This window comes from Vitis riparia, chromosome 11 (genome assembly GCF_004353265.1).
Source record: "Vitis riparia cultivar Riparia Gloire de Montpellier isolate 1030 chromosome 11, EGFV_Vit.rip_1.0, whole genome shotgun sequence".
Classification (NCBI taxonomy): Eukaryota; Viridiplantae; Streptophyta; class Magnoliopsida; order Vitales; family Vitaceae; genus Vitis; species Vitis riparia.
Window position 1 is genome coordinate 6,070,082 of NC_048441.1, and position 19,679 is coordinate 6,089,760.

The 19,679-nt window shown below is 34.3% G+C and overlaps 2 protein-coding genes across 5 annotated transcripts; both read right to left on the reverse strand.

Moving 5' to 3' along the window:
* Nucleotides 1–326: 326 nt before the first annotated feature.
* On the reverse strand, nucleotides 327–10,366 carry LOC117924668 (translation initiation factor eIF-2B subunit epsilon-like). Of its 3 annotated transcripts, none has more exons than XM_034843370.1 (3): nucleotides 10,165–10,366; nucleotides 8,036–8,143; nucleotides 327–776 (listed from the first exon to the last, which is right to left on the reverse strand). In XM_034843370.1, exons 1-3 carry the CDS (start codon nucleotides 10,294–10,296, stop codon nucleotides 711–713), a joined length of 306 nt encoding a protein of 101 aa, XP_034699261.1. In that variant the 5' UTR covers nucleotides 10,297–10,366; the 3' UTR covers nucleotides 327–710. The 3 variants fall into 3 exon arrangements, 2 of the variants coding, with proteins under 2 accessions (XP_034699261.1, XP_034699260.1); XM_034843369.1 differs by lacking the exons at nucleotides 327–776; nucleotides 8,036–8,143 and adding exons at nucleotides 8,832–9,350; nucleotides 9,477–9,599; XR_004652851.1 differs by lacking the exons at nucleotides 327–776; nucleotides 8,036–8,143 and adding an exon at nucleotides 9,606–9,707.
* Nucleotides 10,367–14,075: 3,709 nt separating this feature from the next.
* On the reverse strand, nucleotides 14,076–19,466 carry LOC117924459 (cleavage stimulation factor subunit 77-like). 2 transcript variants are annotated; one of them, XM_034843064.1, is made up of 3 exons: nucleotides 19,304–19,466; nucleotides 14,863–15,060; nucleotides 14,076–14,400 (listed from the first exon to the last, which is right to left on the reverse strand). In XM_034843064.1, the coding sequence occupies exons 1-3, from the start codon at nucleotides 19,398–19,400 to the stop codon at nucleotides 14,237–14,239; spliced, it is 459 nt and encodes a 152-aa protein (XP_034698955.1). In that variant the 5' UTR covers nucleotides 19,401–19,466; the 3' UTR covers nucleotides 14,076–14,236. The 2 variants fall into 2 exon arrangements, with proteins under 2 accessions (XP_034698955.1, XP_034698954.1); XM_034843063.1 differs by having other exon boundaries at nucleotides 14,863–15,072.
* Between the last annotated feature and the right edge of the window lie 213 nt (nucleotides 19,467–19,679).

A 19,679-nucleotide genomic window follows, 5' to 3' on the forward strand; every position in this document is an offset into this window, starting at 1 on the left:
GGAAATGAGATTGTAGGAAATAGTAATTCTGATCCAAATTGAGACGCACATTTTTAAGCATGCTTTGCTAGATAAAAGAGTCGTAAATCCAATGACTGAATCAAAGTTTTCATTGTGGATGCTAAAATCTCCTCTCCATATCGGGTCAATGATCAATTGTGCATGGACAATACAACTGAATTTTGGGACGTTAAATGGATTTGGTCCTGCGCTAGAGAACTCAATTCTGTAAATCCCATGATCTGGAGCAATAACAGTACAATCATGCAGCAATCTTATTCTTGCAGCTTGAATCACTCACTAAAGTTGGACCTCATTCCATCATATAAAAGTGCAACCACTATCTCTAGATGCCTCACAGTGAACATGATAAAGAACATCACCAGTTTTCAAGTCAAACCAAGGAAACAAAGGAAGAAGAACCAACAGCAAAGATGTATGAACAACCCAAAAATTAATAGAGACGTCAAGTAGAATAGTATCAAAAACAAGAAAATGCACGGTTCACAATGAACATACTTGGGGTATCTCCTCTCCAGCCAAGCTTGCTTGGCTTCAAGTGCTATGTTTATTCCTCAAGATCAGCCAAACCAGCAGCTCCTTTCTCCTCTGCTTCTCCCTTGGTTCTCCACCCTTCTTGCCCAGTCTAGAGAATCACTCTCCTCTATACTCTCTCTCTAAAACCGAAAAATGATCAGGAGAGTCCCTACTCACTCTATGGACGTCTTGAATCCCTCTCTCTGGTTTGTCGTCCCCTTTTTGATGCAGGTTACCTCTTTCATATGGGAAACACTAGAAATCAATAAATAATCTCCTAAAGAATCTCATGGTCCCAACCATCTCCAAAAATCTTTCTAACCTCAATGAGTTTTTCCAAATTGCAAGCTTGTTCTCTTCCAAAATAATAATAATAATAATAATAATAGAAAAATATAAAAATAAATAAAATCAAGAATCATACCAAAAAAGAAAAGAGAAGTATCAAGCACATGCAAGTCATGCATTCCATGCAAGATGTGCCTAAAAAGTGACCTAGGCGTGCCTAATGTGGGCCTAAGTGAACCTTAGTGAGCCTAGTGAACCTAAGTGAGCCTAGGTGTCCTAGGGCAAACTAAGTGGAATCTACCTAAAGTGCACCTAAATGAAGGAAACCTAAACTAAACGCGAAAGGGAGCCAAAGTCACAACGAGGGGCCAGATAAATCCCTCAACCAAAGTCTCTAAGTTGGCTCAGAAAAGGCAAGTTATATGAGTAAGAAACGGGCCACCAAGGAACCACTATGAAGTACTGAAAGAGCACTTAAAGACATGTACCAAAAGGACAAAATGGAAGGTTTACATGATCCTATTGAACTATTTCATAATAGCTTCTTGTTGCTTTGCAATCTACTCCTTAGACCCACTGACCTGTTTTCTCAAAACATCCACAACTGCTTTGATATTCTTTAGCTCATGGAGAAAAGCACCCAAATGGTGTCCAAATCACAAACAAGAACGCAAAAAAATAAATAAAATTAACAAAAGGTCCTCAAAGCTTTCTCAACAAGCTTAAAGGAAACTGGTGGAGAACCTAAAGAATGAGGTTATAACATAGGCAAGGAAGTAAACAAATGAATCCACATGTATGCATAGTTACACACAAAACCATATAAACAATAGACGAAACCATATATCCACACATAAATCAAAAGGCAACATCCAATAAAATGACAATAAAACAAAAATGAAGAACAGTATGATAAATGAAGATGAACAGGCTGCTCAAAATGTCCATACCTAGAAAGCTCCCCTTTGTTTCTCTTCTCTTGTTGCTATCCTTCTTCCTTGCTCTCCTTTTTCTTTGCCCATGTTAGATAGTGTACAGTTATTTCAGTTATTTACTTTTCCTTTTTTCCTTATCGTATTATGGGTCCCACTAGCATGTATATATATACCCAAGTCCAATGTGTATTATTAATAGTTTTTAATAGCAAAAATTAGGAATTCTCCCTTTTCTCTATTTTCACATGGTCAGGTTGATCGCCTTAAGGCCCGCTTAGTTGCTAAAGTCTATACTCAGGTTTATGGTTCTGATTATGGTGACACTTTCTCTCTTGTTGCCAAGATTGCTTCTGTTCGTCTATTGCTTTCCATGGCTGCTATGCGTTCTTGGCCTCTTTATCAGTTAGATATTAAAAATGTTTTCCTTCATGGGAATCTTGTTGAGGAAGTTTATATGGAGTAACCACCTGGTTTTGTTGCTCAGGGGGAGTCTGGTTTAGTGTGCAGGTTACGTCGTTCTCTATATGGCTTGAAACAATCTCCTCGAGCATGGTTTAGCCATTTTAGGTCTGTTGTTAAGGAGTTTGACATGTTTCACAGTACGACAACCATTCTGTTTTCTATCATCATAACTCTTCGGGGCAATGTAGTTATCTGGTAGTTTATGTGGACGACATCGTTATTACAGGCAGTGATCAGAATGATATTTAGAAACTAAAACAACACATTTTCACCCACTTTCATACTAAAGACTTGGGGAAACTCAAGTATTTCTTAGAGATTGAGATAGCTCAATTGAGTTCCGATGTGGTTCTTTCCCAAAGGAAGTATGCTTTAGACATCTTGGAAGAAACCGGTATGTTAAACTGTAAACCGGTAGACACTCCTATGGATCCAAATGTCAAACTTATACCAGGACAGGGGGAGCCTTTAGGAGATCCTGGGAGATATCAGCGACTTGTAGGTAAACTGAGCTACCTCACCATTACTCATCCAGACATTTCTTTTCCTGTAAGTGTTGTTAGTCAATTCCTACAGTCACCATGTGATAGCCATTGGGATGTTGTAATCAGCATTCTTCGATATATCAAAAGCACACCAGGCCAATGCGTGTTGTACGATAATAAAGGTCATACCCAGGTTGTTGGTTACACAGATGCAGATTGGGTTGACTCACCCACAGATAGACGTTCCACTTCCGGGTATTGTGTTTTTATTGGAGGTAACCTAATATCCTGGAAGAGTAAGAAACAAGATGTACTGGCCAGATCTAGTGCTGAAGTCGAGTATCAAGCTATGGCTCTGGCAACATGTGAACTCATATGGCTGAAACATCTTCTTCGGAAGTTGAGATTTGGAAAGGATGAACAGATGAAGCTCATCTGTGACAACCAAGTCGCTTTGCATATTGCATCCAATCCAATCTTCCATGAAAAGACCAAACACATTGAAGTTGACTGTCACTTCATTCGAGAGAAGATCGCATCAGGATGTGTGGCGACTAGTTTTGTCAATTCAAATGATCAACTAGCAGATATTTTTACTAAATCTCTCAAAGGTCCTAGAATTAAATACATTTGTAACAAGCTTGGTGCATATAACATATATGTTCCAGCTTGAGGGGGAGTGTTAGATAGTGTACAATTATTTCAGTTATTTACTTTTCCTTTTTTTCTTATTGTATTGTGGGTCCCACTAGCATGTATATATATACCCAAGTCCAATGTGTATTATTAATAGTTTTTAATAACAAAAATTAAGGATTCTCCCTTTTCTCTCTTTTCACAGCCCAAAACCAAAAAGCACCACGAGAATGATATCCTCCACCATCTTTGATGTCTCCTCTTTGTATCATCTACTTCCCTCTTTCTCCTTTTTTTGTTTTTTTTTAATTTCCTTTTTTAACTAACCTCACTAGCAAAAAAAAAAAAAAAAAAAAGCTCCCCCCTCTCTACTGGTTTTCCTCTTCCTAAAAAAGAACCTCGCTGAACATCCTCTGTGACCCCAAAGAATCAACTAAAAAAAAAAATAAGAATCTCCTTTGCTTAAAACTCTCTCAAAACCTCCTAGCTAGAAAACCTCCTACAGGAAAACAACCACATAGCTTCCTAAAAAAGTCTTTACTCTCCTCTAAAACCCATTAACTTTTCCACTACTCTCTCTCTCTCTCTCTCTCTCTCTTTCTCAAGAACCCAGCAACTCTCCTACTACTCTCTCTCCCTAAAACCCACCAACTCTACTACCCCCTATAGCTCACCTCTATCTCTAAAAAAACACCAGCTTTGTAGGAAACTTGTGCCAAAAAAAAAAAAAACAACCACTCCCCTCTGCTAATTAGCAAATCTGCATACCAAGTTTTTTTTTTTTTTTTTTAAAAAATGTGACCCAAAAATTCACCAGATGAAGAGGTCTACAAATATGTCCTTTGGTAAAGTTCATGAGTGTAAGGAATATGAACACTGAAGTGAAATAGAAGTACGAATAATGAGTGGAATGAAATAAACTTTACCAAAGAATAAGAGAGACCCCCCAAAACTGTCCTAGTGGAAAAGATCTCAGTCAAACCAAAACAACAACAAAGGGGCTCTAGATCGGGCAAGAAAAAAAAACTCCTGAGGTGTCTCTAAAGCTACACTATGGATCCAGACTCCCTCTAAAATGTCTCAAAAAATGATTTTAAAATCGATGTTAAAGTTGAGCAGCAATCGCATCATCAAGGAACACAGGAACTAACACGTACAAAGGCAAAAACCATACATGTACTAAATGAGAACCCAACAATATGATCGAAATACATGCTATGAGCTCAAAGGACTATATCATGCGCAATAGAGGAAGAGAAACTCCAGAATAATATGATGAAAAAGTGAAAAGCACATGCAACGAAATGAGAAGTAGGATGGAGTGTGAAGCTTTGAGGACAAGGTATGCCATGCTAATGATCATGAATGTCGAGAGTTGTGGCTTTGAATGATAAGACTAGCTCTAAAAGCTAAACTAAAAAAAGAATGGCCTTGGAAGCCAAACCAAAAAGATAGCTCTAAATGTTAAACTGGAAAGCCCATAGATGAAAATCTATGGTAGTGAAACTCATCAAAGGCCAATAGATACACAATCAATGGTGGTGATACTCAAAGACCCATAGATAAAAAATTCGTGGTGTTGATATACTCAAAAGCCCACAAATAAAAAAGCTATGGTAATGATGTATTCAAAGGCCCATAGATAAAAATCCATGGTGGTGATATCTCAATCTTAAAAGCCCATAGATATCCAATTTATGGTGGTGAAAATCTTAGTCTCAAAAGCCCATAGATGGATATCTATGGTGGTGAAAATCTCAATCTCAATCTCAAAAGCCAATAGATGAAAATCTATGGTGGTGAATAAACTCAAAGGCTCACAAATAAAAATATGTGGTGGTGAAAATCTCAATCTCAATCTCAAAAGGTTATAGACGAAAATCTACGGTGGTGAAAAACTTGATCTCAAAAGCCCATAGATGTCTAGTCTATGGTGGTAAATAAATTTAATCCTAAAAGCCCATAAATGGAAATCTATGGTGGTGAAAATCTCAAAGCCCACAAATAAAAATTTGTGATGGTGAAAATATCAATCTCAAAAGCCCATAGATGTTCAATTTATGGTGGTGAAAAACTCAATTTCAAAAGCCCATAGATGTCCAATTTATGATGGCAAATAAACTCAATCTCAGAAGGTCATAGATGTCCAATCTATGGTCGTGAAATAACTGAAGTGTCCATGGATGTCCAATCCATAGTGGTGAGAACAATTGAAAAAATGGAAACACCCTAAACAAATTGACAGAATGGGAATGCCCTAAACAAATTGAAGAAAGAGAGATGTTATAAATAAACTGAAGAAAACGGGATGCCCTAAACAAAATGACGGAAGGGGGATGCCCTAAACAAACTAAAGAAAGAGGGATGTCCTAAACAAACTGAAGAGAGATGGATGCCTTAAACAAACTGACGGAAGGGGGATGTCCTAATCAATACTGACGGAAAGAGGATGCCCTAAACAATACTGATAGAAGGAGGATGCCCTAATCAAGTGTCTTGTGTGGTGACATTTCGTGTCTCATGTTGGTCACTATCTTACACTAGGGCATACCCCCACTTTGAGTGAATTTCATGCGTGCAAATTTTGCATCCCATAATCTAAAAACAAGAAACTTAAGCTTAAATGATTATAAAAGGAAAAGACACTAAAATCAACAAAAAAAAATACACATATTAAGCAAGAAATTAACTCAATGGAGAATAGTAGAGATGTTGCAGGTTCTACTTCACTTCTATTTCTCCTCATGGGCCTCTTATACCATTACCTTTAAAGGTATTCCACTCAATCTTATTCAACTCAATCGGCATTCAATTTGTAAATCAACTAGGGATATTGAGGAGATTTTACCTTTGTTTATCCTTAAGTAGACTAAACCTTTATAGATAACAATGAATATAAATGTATTAAAATAATTTAAGATAAATTCAATAGAAAATTTGATAAATATAGATTGATTCATAAATATATATATATATATATATATATATATAACACATATGAATGATATTATTATAAATATATTGTGTTTTAATTTTCAAATATTAAAATATAATATGTTTTCAATGAAGTAAAATTTTCTTTCCACATTAATATTCTTTAGGTAAGATCAATGCTACTAATTTTGATATAAATATATCAATTTCTTCAACAAAATAACTTCAATATATATATATATATATATATATATATATATATATATATATATATTATTGTTTCTTTTATCATTTTTGGAGTTTTCTTCAACATTTTTATAAGTTTTGATCAATTTCTATTCCACCAATATTTTTTTATCAAAATTTTCTTTCATATTTCCTGATATTTCTGTAAAATCCAACTATTGATATTTCCATGAAAACTAATATTTTTATCCTTACACATATTGAAACATGTTAGCATGATGAAGAGTGACCCACCTTTTGAAAGCCATTGAAGAAGGGCTTTTGGGTTTCTTAGTTCCTTATGGTAATCTCAGCTTCATCTCCTTAGAGGTTTCATGTGTATGGTGTGTAGGTTCTTGTGCAAGTGGGGGTGTTTTTAATATGGGAAGTGGTATGGGAAAAAAATACCCACATTTGACCAATTAAGGCATAAAAGTAGATTATTGGTAATAGGTACTGTCTAAGCAAAATGAAAGAATCTACAACTCATATTCTTCTTCAATATGAAGTGGAAAGGCAGCTTTGGGCTCTAATATTTTCTCTATTCATGGGTTTCTTCGGTTTTGCCTTTATTTTAAGGAGGAAGTTTTGTGGGGAAGAGGATTTGTCCTTTTTTTTGGGGAGGGTGGTTGGCAGGAGGGGGGTTGGTTGGCTTGGGTTTATGGAAGGAGAAGAATAAAAAAATTTTAGAACTAAAAGATGTATTCCATAAATCTAGGTGTCCTTTTTTCTCTGATAGGTAAATTTTTGTGCCTATTGAGACTTAAACCTAGAAACCTTCCCACAAACCCTCCCCAACCCTTTACCACTTAACCCAGGCCTCAAGGGTTCCTTAAATCTTTGTTTATGTGCTCAATGGATGCCTTTATGGAAGGAAGTATATCTTCATAACTTCTTGGATAGGGTGTAACTGAAGTGAGTGTTCCTAGTGGGTGCAAGTTACTGGTTGGGGTTGAATTATTTTACTTTGTTGGGTCTTTGTATATGCACTTTGTACTAGGGTTCACCCCCTTTATTAGCTTAATAGACATCCTTTATTATCTATTAAAAATAGACATAAATGAAAATAAAGTTTCACCAGAGATCTATATATTTGAAAAATTTTAGTGAACACAATATTGGAGAAGTTGAAAAATTATATCCATCAAAGAATCGGCAACAAATATTCACCAAATAATAACCTGCTCAAATTCTGAAGTCTGGTGCATGCTTATAGAGGCCAAAATATGTTCTCAAATTTTGATTTCATCAGAGAAAAACAATTCATTTCATTGAATATATATATGTATACAAAGGCACAATGTATTTCTGATGCCAGCTTATAAGGCACAAATTTTGTTTTCATCAGAAACAAACAATTCTTTTCACTGAACTGTGCTCTATCTCTACATATATCTATATACATATAGATATCAGAGCATATGGATATAAGAGTGCATATGTGGGAATTTGTGTGCATGTGTTGCCCATACAAACATAAATCCATTCTCCTGAAATGATCCAAAGTAACTCACAAAAATGAGCAAAACATACATCATCGACAAGCAATCCCTTGATGAAATGATGCCGCCAATGTTGATAGTCAAAATTGTCAGTGAAAATACTGAGGACTTCTGGGGAGCAGATGTCAATATAGCAATTCTGCAAAGAATAGATTAAGGACAACAAATTTTTTTCAATCCATGCATCACAGCAAGAAGAGAGAGAGAGAGCAGAAAAAAAAAATCTAAGATAGATCTATCAATCCACAAAATCACTTGATCAACCATAGGTAAAACTAAGACCACAAATTCAGGTTGGCTCACTTCAACAAAAGTTGTTTAGGCACGATACTCAGTTTTAATTTTCAAATGTCAAATGAAATAAATTTTCAAAACCTTCCCACAGGCAAAACAGCCCCATTATGGAGCCAACCAAGGTGATATTGTTGGACTACCAGTTGGAACCCCAAAATCCTAAGCTATTAGGAACAATGCTATTTTACTAAGTTGTTCAGTAGAAGATTGAAGGAAAAATAGAAGAGGATAACAAAAGAAAGATGAGAGACTGTTGCCCATCTCTGTGGTGTGTATATATAAATATAGCTTGCCTCCATATTGAGGCATAGGGTATGTATATATAGATAAGCTTAATGCAGCATTGCAACCTTAGCAAATAAAGATCACAATAGGAGAAAAAGAACTTGCCTGTTCAGTTATGAGATAGAAAGAAGCAACCAATGCTGCATTGCTACCTTAGTAAATAAAGATCACAATAGGACGAAAAGAACTTGCTTGTTCAGTTATGAAATAGAAAGAGGTAACCAATTGATAATGAAAAAAGCCAATACTTGAAAACCTAAGCACTTCAAACACTTTATTTCTTCTATTACTTCATAAATATTTTCCTTGTATCATACCCAAGTTGTCAGACTAGTTGGTAATTCTTAGAGCTAAGCACCAGAATTACAAGAACATTGAACTCATTAATAACAAAGTACAATAGTAAATTTAAAAAAGAAGCCAGAAATGTAAAAGGATTTTAGAGGAATGAACATGCTTGTCATTGTGGAGGGAAATTGAAGGATTGTCAGCTAGTAACATTTTCTCAAGAGATGAAGTCTCTTTCAAATGGTCTGCCTTATCCTCATAATCTAGAAGTTGCTTTGTGTAAGGATCAATTGCCATAACAGCTCATCAGTACCAAGTTGAGATTGATGAGTAATCGGAGAAGGCTTTGACCATTTAATAACCATAGTCATTACAACATTATTATCCTTCTCCCTTCTATCCTTGTGCTCTTGAAGTGCCTATGTAAGTGACATGTTGCTTACTGTATCTCCAGTAATAAGGATGAAGTCTTCATGTATCTTCAGATTCAAAATCAGAAACATCAGAGGTCTACGGCACATTGTTTCTCATCAATTTTTTTCCAAGAACAACAATTTCAACATACATAAGTAAAGAACAATTTCTTAAAATGGTAGTAGACATACCACATGCCGCTCGAAAATCAGACGCAGCGCATCACCGGCACTGACAAAATTGTGTGACTCTATTGTGGTGACATCAAAGTGTGGCAAAGAAAACCAATGGGAATTCTCCAAATAGTTGATAACCTATTTCGAATGCACACAGCAAAAGACAAAAACCTCCTCAATCCTAGTAGACTCAAGCCACGCTAAAGTGTAGTCTATCATGGGAACATTCACCAATGGCAGCAGTACCTTCCAACATCAAATTGGAAATCCACATAAAAATGTCACTAGAGTCGAATATGAACAATCAACCCCACCTTTCAACATCAAATACAAAACACTGAACATGAATTGCAGAATAACTTAATATAGTCAATGCACAACCTTTCAACATCAAATCCAAAACGTCATATCAGTGATATCACAAGAATTAAGAGTTGCAAACCTGAATTGTAGAATAATTTAATGTAACCGGAAGCACATTCCAACATCACATTCAAAACCCAGAATCACAGATATTAACACTTCAACATGAATTGTAAAACAATTGAATACAATGAATACACCTCTAAAGATGAATTTCAAAACCCAAATCAAAAGTAATAAGAGTTTGGGCAATAATGGAATATAAACAGTAATAGTGAAAACGGTTTGTACGAGTGCGTTAGAGAGAGAGAGAGAAAGAGAGAGAGGTTTGGAAGTTTACTTTGGGGCGTTCAAGGGTGATGGGGCGGAACTTCTGGGCGAAGCTGTCCGCCAAGAGAATGGCCTGAAGAGGGACGTGGACAAGTTCTTCTGCATCTTCCAAAACCCTAGTTGATCCTTTTCTCTGAACCATTTGCTTTGATTACCTCTTTCTTGGTGTCTGAATGATGAATGATTGTATTGTATAGCTCATGGAGAAACACAGAGTTTATGTGGTTTTGTGACCAGAAGGGACTCGGAGAAGTTCGATATAAGGTCAGGAGGGAGAAGGTTAAAAAGGGAATTTCCTTAAGGAGTGAGACTAGATAGTAGATTCCGTTTGGGTGTCCCTTTGCAAGCGTTTTCTCGTAACAAAATTTTCAAAATCTTGTTAAAATATGATAAAAATTAAAAATATCTTTAATGGTGCTGCTTTTAAAGGTCAAAATTTTTTATCCCATAATATATTTTTTAAAAGGTATTATTTAAAACAATCTTTGACTTATGTTCAAATATTGATTAATTTATAATGACATTTCTAATAAAAGATTATAAAAATAATTATAATTATTTTATTGTAATCAATTTTTAATTAGCCCTCAATCCAATTTTAGCAAAATAAAGACATTTTTAAGAAAATGTTAATTAAATAGCTAAATTTATTTTAATGAACTACAAAACACAAGTCAATTTTCCTACAATATTCAAGACATTTCATTACTCTCATATAAAGCTCGAGTCTCTCTTCTTCTTTTTTTGAATGAAAATTTCAATTTAATGATCTTCTCATGTTTAAATTTCATTAGTATTTTTTTTTTCACTGTGATTTTAGTTTATTGCCGATTTAAAATTATTTTTTTGGTTTCGAATTCCAACACTAGTAGCTAATTTTCCCAACACCAAAGATTGGTGAAGTTGAGGTTAATCTATATATCAATTTAATCCCTTAATGGTTGATTTTCTCAATTTTTATTATACATGAATAAATTCTCTAAATTCCAAAAATAATGGAATTCGTGTAGATTTCTATGATATTCCATCCACGATCATTAGAAAGATGGAATTTTGTAGAATTAATTCATGTGAATAAATTAGGAATTGGTAGGGGCCCAACATCCATGATATTTTCCTTGACAACAATGCCAATGAATTTTCTATTTGAGATCATCTGACTTTGATCACTTATGTGATGCATGTGAGATATCTTACATTTATTATTGTGTACTAACATTGTTTTTTATAAAATCGCATTATTGTTCACTGCTAAGGTACGCTCCCATTTCCTTCTTATTTATTTGTTATTCCTCAGTATCCATCAATTGATTGGCCAATTTTCATGTTTGTCAAACTTGATTAGTAGACCTAATTTTAGGGTTTAGAGAGGTGTTACAGTTTATCATTTTACCTTTCTAATAGAAAACATGATCCTTGGATCCAGACTTGGTTTTCACAGACTCATCTCTTCTTTTCGGAGTTAGACTTAAGGTTTTATTTCCTATTTTGTTTTCCCTTTAAAAATAAAACAAAAATAAGTGTTGACTACAAGTTTTTTTTTTTTTTTTTTCAAAAATCAGTTTTTTTAGAAATAAAAAATGAGTTTCGCCATCGAGTAGGAACACAAGTGAAAAATGTGGGTCCACAGTATAGGAGACACATATTGTCACTATTTGCAAGAGGTTTCATGACCAAATACATGACACTATTAGAATAGAGTCTTTACATTGGAATAGACATGTGATACTTTAATTTCTTACTAGAGAAAGACCCTCGATTTCTCATTGATCTTCTTAACGTAATAATTGGTTTTATGTTTTTTTTTTTTTGTAGGATATAGGAACCATTGGAAGACCAAAGGAGTAACAAAAATTGATTTATTTTTTGTTTAAAAGAAACATGTCACCCAATAAATCGTTTCCGATTCTCTTATTTCCTTCTTGAAACAATTTTGTCATAATATAGTTCTTATTTATTTCACTAAGGCTATGTTTGGTTCCCGGAAAATTTGAGGGAAAATGCAAGGGAAAGAAAATACAAAGGAAAAGTAGAAGGAAAGAAAAAGTGAAGGAAAATAAAAAAATAGATTAAAAGTTGATAAATTATTTTTTTTGTTACTTCAAACTCATTTTATTTATTTTAACTCATCAATATAAATATTAAATAATTTAAAATATATAAGTTTTTAATTAGTTTTAATTATATTTGATTTTCTTTGATATTTTTCATAGGACAACCAAACATGAGAAAATTATTTTCCTTAGCATTTTTTTTCTTTCCTTTGTACTTTCCGGGAACTAAACATAGCCTAAGAGCATATAGAGTAGGTAGACTTATCTCATCATCCCTTTGAAGTTTATGAGCGTCTTTCTTGACTATGGGCAACTTGGCACTATGCCTTAGAGAAGTCATACTAGAGTTGGTGTTAGAGATGGAATGAGAGGATTAGGCCCGTTTGATGATGTTACATAAAGTTTGTTTTTAAAAATTGTTTTCAAAATAGAGAACAAAAAAATAGTTTTTTTAAAACAAAAAACAAATAACTTGTTTAGATAAAAAATTTGTATTATTTTTAAAAACAATGTCTTACTTTTATTTATAAAATTTTTATAAATTTAATTTATAATACTATGAAATCAAAATAGTTTTTAGTGAAACATAAATAGTAATATTATACTAAAATCATAAATTATATTTTTAGTAGAAAATCTACTATTTTATTATGTGTTAGAAAATGATATTTTTATTATATTCATAAATTTATGATGTTAATGAGTTTATTATTTAAATATAAAGTTATTTTTAAATATTAATAGACTTGTTAACAAATCCGATACTTCAAGTCTTGTTTAATTTAAAGTTAATTTGTTAGCAAAAACAAATAAAAAAATAATGATTCTGTATAAAAGAGAAATAATAATGTGCATGTGTTTTTATTTATTTATTTATTATTTTTAAAAATTGGTGAAAATGAGTTTTACATGTTCTCTAAAAGTTGTTCTCTATTTCATTTTATTTTAAAAAACAGAAAATAGAGAACAATAACCAGATGTTATGAATTTTTAAAAACAAGACTCCGCGAAATAGGCTCTTAGTTCCTTAATTCCTTCAACAACAATGAGTTTTCTCTTCCTATGGTTGGCAACTTGGTCACTTACCTATGAGAACTCATCCTTGAGTTGTTTAAACGGAATGAAGGTATTTATCCTTGATTCCTTCAATACTGGCACATATCTCGCTACATAGGAAGGGACTTGGTTTTTTGTCCCCAAAGAGATCAATGTGTAGGAGGTCGCATAAAAAATTTAATGAGTGAACTTGTCCCTTAATTCTTTCCACAATGGTGAATGTTTCTCCACATAAGGGCACATTGCTTCTTTGCTGCTAGGATGCTAAGGCAATGGTTGGTTGGTGTTCGTTGTACATTTCCACCAATTTTACCAAGTAACATTTGTGTACCGAATTGAAGGTGTTCTAGTTGCCTAAAATTTGCTACAAGTTGTAGGGTTTGCATTAGTGATATGCGTTGAAAGAGTAATGGTGATCCATCACCCTCGTCAACATGTTTGTAGCTTGAATCTTCTTAAGAGGTCATTGACTTGGATGAAGCTAAAAATCCGTGAAAGAGATGAGAGCAGACCCCGTTGCATTTAGTGTGGCAAAAATTTATACACACAAATTTCAACTACAAAATTAAGTGGTCAAGAGAAGTAGCAAGGTCCCAAGTTGCAAAGATTTTTTTTTTGTTTTGCCCTTTTTGAATCCAACTTTTAGGATCTATTGTTTATATTTTTCAAGGCCATTGAACAAAAGAACACATATTTATAATAAGTAGAGTTAATGCAAGGTTGATAGGCTTCATATCTAATTATTACAAACTTCTAGATTCTACTATATACCCTTTTTAGGATGTCTATGAATTTCAATAAACTCAACTCATACATCCACAACTTTTATCTTTATTTTATTACTCATAATGAAAATAGATGTTAAATTATAGTACAAACAAATTAAGGATTACATTTTACATAAACAAAAAATAACTAAAGACAATACTTCCTAAACAAATATCTAACCAAGAACAAAAGAAACACGATAAATTAGCCAGTGCTGCCAGAGAGCTCTCCAGAAAATGCGCTCCCATAAGATGCTGATCCTGTTTGTGACGTGGTACCTCCTCGAGCTTTCCAAATTTGTCGGATCTTGAAAACATCTCTAGGGAGCGGCAGACTTTGCGCAGTTGCAGTTTCATCATCCTCTTGCCCTATCAATGACAAGTGAACTTTTAATATTAGTGACATAGTTCTCAAAACTACAATTATACAGCAGTTTTGGCGCCTGCTGTTTGTTGTTGCCTCAATCAAATATTGTGAAACATGAAACTCAACCAAGTTTCAGAGTACTGTCATAGCAAAAAATAACTCCTTTTTTACTTTATGTAATGATTATTACTATAACATGGTGTGAATTCAGATGTGGTGCCTAGCATAGTTGTGACACACATTACAACATGTTGGTCTGCTACAAAGCACCCTATTGGAACATCACACAAATAAGTTACAGTGCCTTCAAGCATTGAAAATCATAAAATGAATAACAAATATTTCCCACAAATGACATCTATGCCCAAAAAATATGTTCCCAATTTTGTAGGATAGCAAGCATAATGTGTTTCTAATTTTGTAGGCATAACAAGCATATTGAAAATGATACAAGGGGCACATATTGTCTAGATCTTTTCTTTTTCCAGGCTGTCTGTCTCTCATTGGTTTGAAAGATGAACCACTTGGGATGGGATGGGACTTGCTTGAGCCAGAGAGGTCACTTGTGCTGGGAACAGGACCTGCTGCCAACTGTGTTGAGAGCCTAGTTTGGCCTGTTGATACGTTGCTCTGCAAACAAATTGATAATACAACATCCACATCTAGTGATGGACCTAACAGGAACAGATTGACAATGATTAGTTATAAGAGCAAAGCTTCATCCCTTGATGAGACAACGATTAAGGGTCACTTTCTCTCTTCAATTTCCTATGAATGAATTATAATTTGACAACAACATAAATGGTTGCGAGATAAGCAGAATTAGAAGTAAGAGCTATAAGGAAGAACTGTTCTCTCTTTAAATAGGACCTAATTTAATGCAGGCATGGATTGGGCAGATGAGACTAATATGAGTAAGATAACAGAAAAACTGCAAATATTTAAGCATTATTGCCTGGATAACAATTAAGTGACCTAACTAGTAAGTGTCCCAATGGGATGCATATCAGGTATCAATCATAACATTAGTAATAGCATAAATAATAAGCTGTTCATTCTTTAACGGCAGAAACTCAAATGGGAGGCAGAAATTTTTTGCATTGCTCCCCTCCCTGATAGTTTCTATGGTATGTGGATAAGGAACAGAAACAGGCGCACAACATGCAATTCAATTAGGAATCAGGGATAATGGAGGCAGGCTTATTTAGATTACTTGAAATATTATAAGCTAGCTCAAGCACAAGACATATTTTCCTTTTCGATAGGATGAAAAGATTATTAATAAAGCAATGCTTGGAAAGAATATTAATACGACCCCTTTTCAGAAGGTTTGGAAGGATGGAGAGAGGGTTTATATGCTACATCTACAAAGCAATTGTTCAGTGCGCCTTATTCTTTGTTCCATCTATACCCATGGAGCAAAAAAAATTTCTTTGGTATTCCTAGAAGGCAGGGGTTTTCCAAGAGGTTAGCCAATAAGGTATGGAGCATGGGGATAAGGGTCCCTATCAAGGAGACTGCCATTGCTGCTGCAGCTGTTGAAAGGAAGACTAAGCCTAATATGGGAGAAGCTGTGTGGGTTCAGCTTGATGAAAGGGAGGAGCCTCCAGTGCCACTTAATAGGGCGATGGGGGGGTTTTATTGACCAGGCTCCAGTGTTGTCTGAGTTGAGAAGTTTGGCTGTCAAAAGTTGGTTCTTGGAAGGGGATTTGCACCTATATACTTTGGGAAGAATCCTCATCTTATTTGAGTTTGAAGAAGGCTTGGATGTAGATATGGTCTTGAGCAAAGGATTGAGACAATTCAAGGACAAATTTATGCATTTGGACAGGTGGGCTGCAATGGGGGGTTATTTTTTACCATGCATTCAGGCCAAAGAGACATGGGTAAGACTGGTGGAAATGCCATTGCACTTATGGGCACACAACTTTTCAAGAGAGTTGGAGAAGCCTATGGTGGTTTTATGACTCCCTAGTGATAATATTAGGGTTGAAGAGGTGATGCAGGTAAGCAGCCCAACATGAGTGATGTAGGTAAGCAACCCAACATGAGCCCACTTGAAGGTGCGAATGAGCCCAATGTTAATTCTCTTACAAAAGAGATAACCCAATTTGGTTTAATGGTCCAAGAAGTAATTAAAGCCTAAAAGTTCACAATTGACCAGCCTAAAAGTTCACAATTGACCAGCCTACTATTTGGTTTAATCATATTCAATCAGCTGGTTGGTTAATTAGTCAATGAATCTGGTCATTAATAGTTTTTACATTTCCTATGCTTGGAGGGTTGTTCCAAGATTAAATAAAGTCTTTACCATGCTAGTCTAAATATAGTCTTTTCCTATTCTGGGAGGGTTGTTCCAAGATTAAATATGCTCAGTTTCAGAATTGAAAGGCTTTTGTCAGATTGTTAAGAAAAAACCTGTGTTTGATTTTTCTATCAAAGTTCTTATCTCTATGGTGGATTCCTTTGAGTGGTGAGCTTAATTGTGACTTCTTATCTTTAAGGAGGTGAATTTCTTATCTTTAGAGCGGCAAACTTGTGTTGTTAAGTTATCGTTTTATTTCCTTAAAATGGTATCATTTGGTATCAGAGCACTTTGGTGTTATCCCTGGAATTTTGACTGATATTTCTTGCCTCATTGATCTAGAAGCGGAGTGCCTAGGGGTGCAACATGCCATACTTGTCCCCTATGCAGGACAATGACAAGCTAACAAGACTAAGTGTAATAGATAAAGAAAACATGGTGATGCAATTGATAATTTGGGGCCAAAGAAAGGAAACTAGAAAAACCACCAAAGATGCAAGTGCAATAGGAAAAAGAATAAGACCAAAATGAAATGAACCTGGTGTTCAATGTAATATGGTTTCAATTATAGCTCTACTTGAACTCAATTTCTTTTTTCATTTTGTTGGGCCAAAGGTTGAATTCTATTTGAATAAGACCTTGTATGGACACGATTATTTATCTAATGGTTAGATATGTTGGGCTTAGACTCTTGATCTCTTTTGTGGCTTATGATAATAACACTGAATCTATGAAGTGGAATGCTAGATTAAGACACATAGATAAGGAAAAAATGGCTAGACTAGCAAGAGAAGGCCTTCTAGTGTCTCTCGCAATGTTAGCCTAAGGCTTCTTACCCTCTAAAGCTAGTAAAGCTTGTAGAAAGCCTTACACCTAAGGCTTCTTATTTTCTAGAGTTGGTCCATTCAAACATTTGCGAACCTATGAGTTTGAAGGCATACCAAGTTGCCTCTTATTTTCTCAAATTTATTGATGATTGTCACATTAGTTTCATTAGTTTCAAAAACTATGAGGAGAAAGAGATACTCAAATAGTTGACAATTTAGTTTCCCTGTTTTAATATTGACCCATAATTTATTGACCAAGGATTAAGGTTAGCCATTTGTATAATTCCTTTCTAATTAATTTTTTCTTTATTTGCTTATATATATATATATATATATATATATATATTATCAAAGATTTGTCAACCCAAGTCCAGACTTAAGCATTAAAATTTCAGCCCAGACCCGCTAATTGATATGGAGACGAGAAGAACCAAAATCCTCTTCTATCTAGTAAAATTCGTTTAACTCGATCAAGTTCTTAAGAGGCCAAGGTTGTAACGTTTTTGGTTCACCAAAACTACTGAGTTAACTCAGATCCATGGCTTCAAACCCACAAAACAATACGATCTTCTTCCTTGTTGTTGAATTGAACTTTGGCAATGAGTGGTAGAGCCCACACTAGTTGAGGCATCACTGCAAAAGATTCCGATGGTGGCCCTCTTCTTCAATCTTTGTTGCTTGCTTACTTGCTGGTTGTGTGTTGGTGCCAAGATTGAATGGCAATATCATCTTTTTTCATTGTCTACCGACGATGAGTCCAATCACATGGGTGTAGTGACAATGGGTAATGTGGTGCTGCAACAATGCCTCTCCACATGCTCTAGCTTTTGTTTGGAATTTAGGAATTCGGAAAGTGAGCAATTGAGATGGATTTAAGAAATTTTCACAAATTCATAAGGAATTAAAAACATAACAAATTGAAGTATGGTAATTGTTACAAGTATTAAATATGGATATATAATAGTTTTAAGATAGATAAATATTGATCATTATTATACTCCAACTAATAAATTAAATTATATAAATATAAAAATGAATAAATAATTCAATGCCATAAAACTTAATAATAGCATTTTTAAATATTTTTAGTATATTTATATAGATTTGGAGTTAAATATTTAGTTATTAATATTTAATAGTTTAAAATAATATACTAATGTAACTAAATATTAAATGAAAGAAGTTTGTTTTATTAATTATTGAGTTCATTTGACAGTGTTTATTTTGTTTTACCGTTGTTATAATTTTTTTTAATATATATATTTTTTAGTTTTTTAATTAATATATTTGGCTTATTGCCCAAGGTACCAAGATCGATATGCCTTAAAGACCTCCCAAGTCAGTGACTGATATCGTATTTTTGAATCATACCATATAGCGTGGTATTTTATTTTATTTTCTTTCTTGTCATCTTTCTTTGTTTCTTTTCCTTTCTACTTGTATTGCTTCTATTGTAAAGGACCACTCCTTGCAAATTCTTCTCTTTTTTATATGATAATTGTGGCTTCTAACACCAAAAAAAAAAAAAAAAAAGAGAGAAAGGGAGAGGAAGAGAGAGAGAGAGAAGAAGAAGAAGAAGAAGAAGAAGAAGAAATCATACAAACACCTAAAAGTAAGCATATCTCTCCATGCCATAATGTTGACAAACAACAATTAATGACTACTCCAATTAAATCATTTAAGTTCGGTATTTGACCTAGGAAGGAAAGGAAAAACAGATGGAAATTGTAAAATATGTGAAATATATTTTAAAAGGGATGCATGAGAGATTACCCTCTACAGCAGGCAAATTTGCTATAAATGCTACCAATGCAGGTGGCGTTGATTTCAGAATTTCATCAAGTGGATTGGCTGGTCTGCTACTGACCATTGCTACACTGGGATTTGACAGGGTGCTAGAAATGGAAGGAAGTACAGGTGCTGTTGTGCTTGGAAGAGGCCCAGTGCCTGCAGTCAAATAAAGATGAGGCCCCGAGTAGAAGTTGTGTGCTACAATGATATAGGGTCTATTTGATAATTGTTTTTTAGAACAGTTTTCTGTTTTGTAGATAAAAAGACAAGAAAACACGCTTGATAACCAACAGAAAACAAGATGTTTTTAGATAACATCTTTTTGTTGTTTTCACTAGTTTTTTGAGACTTGTTTTAA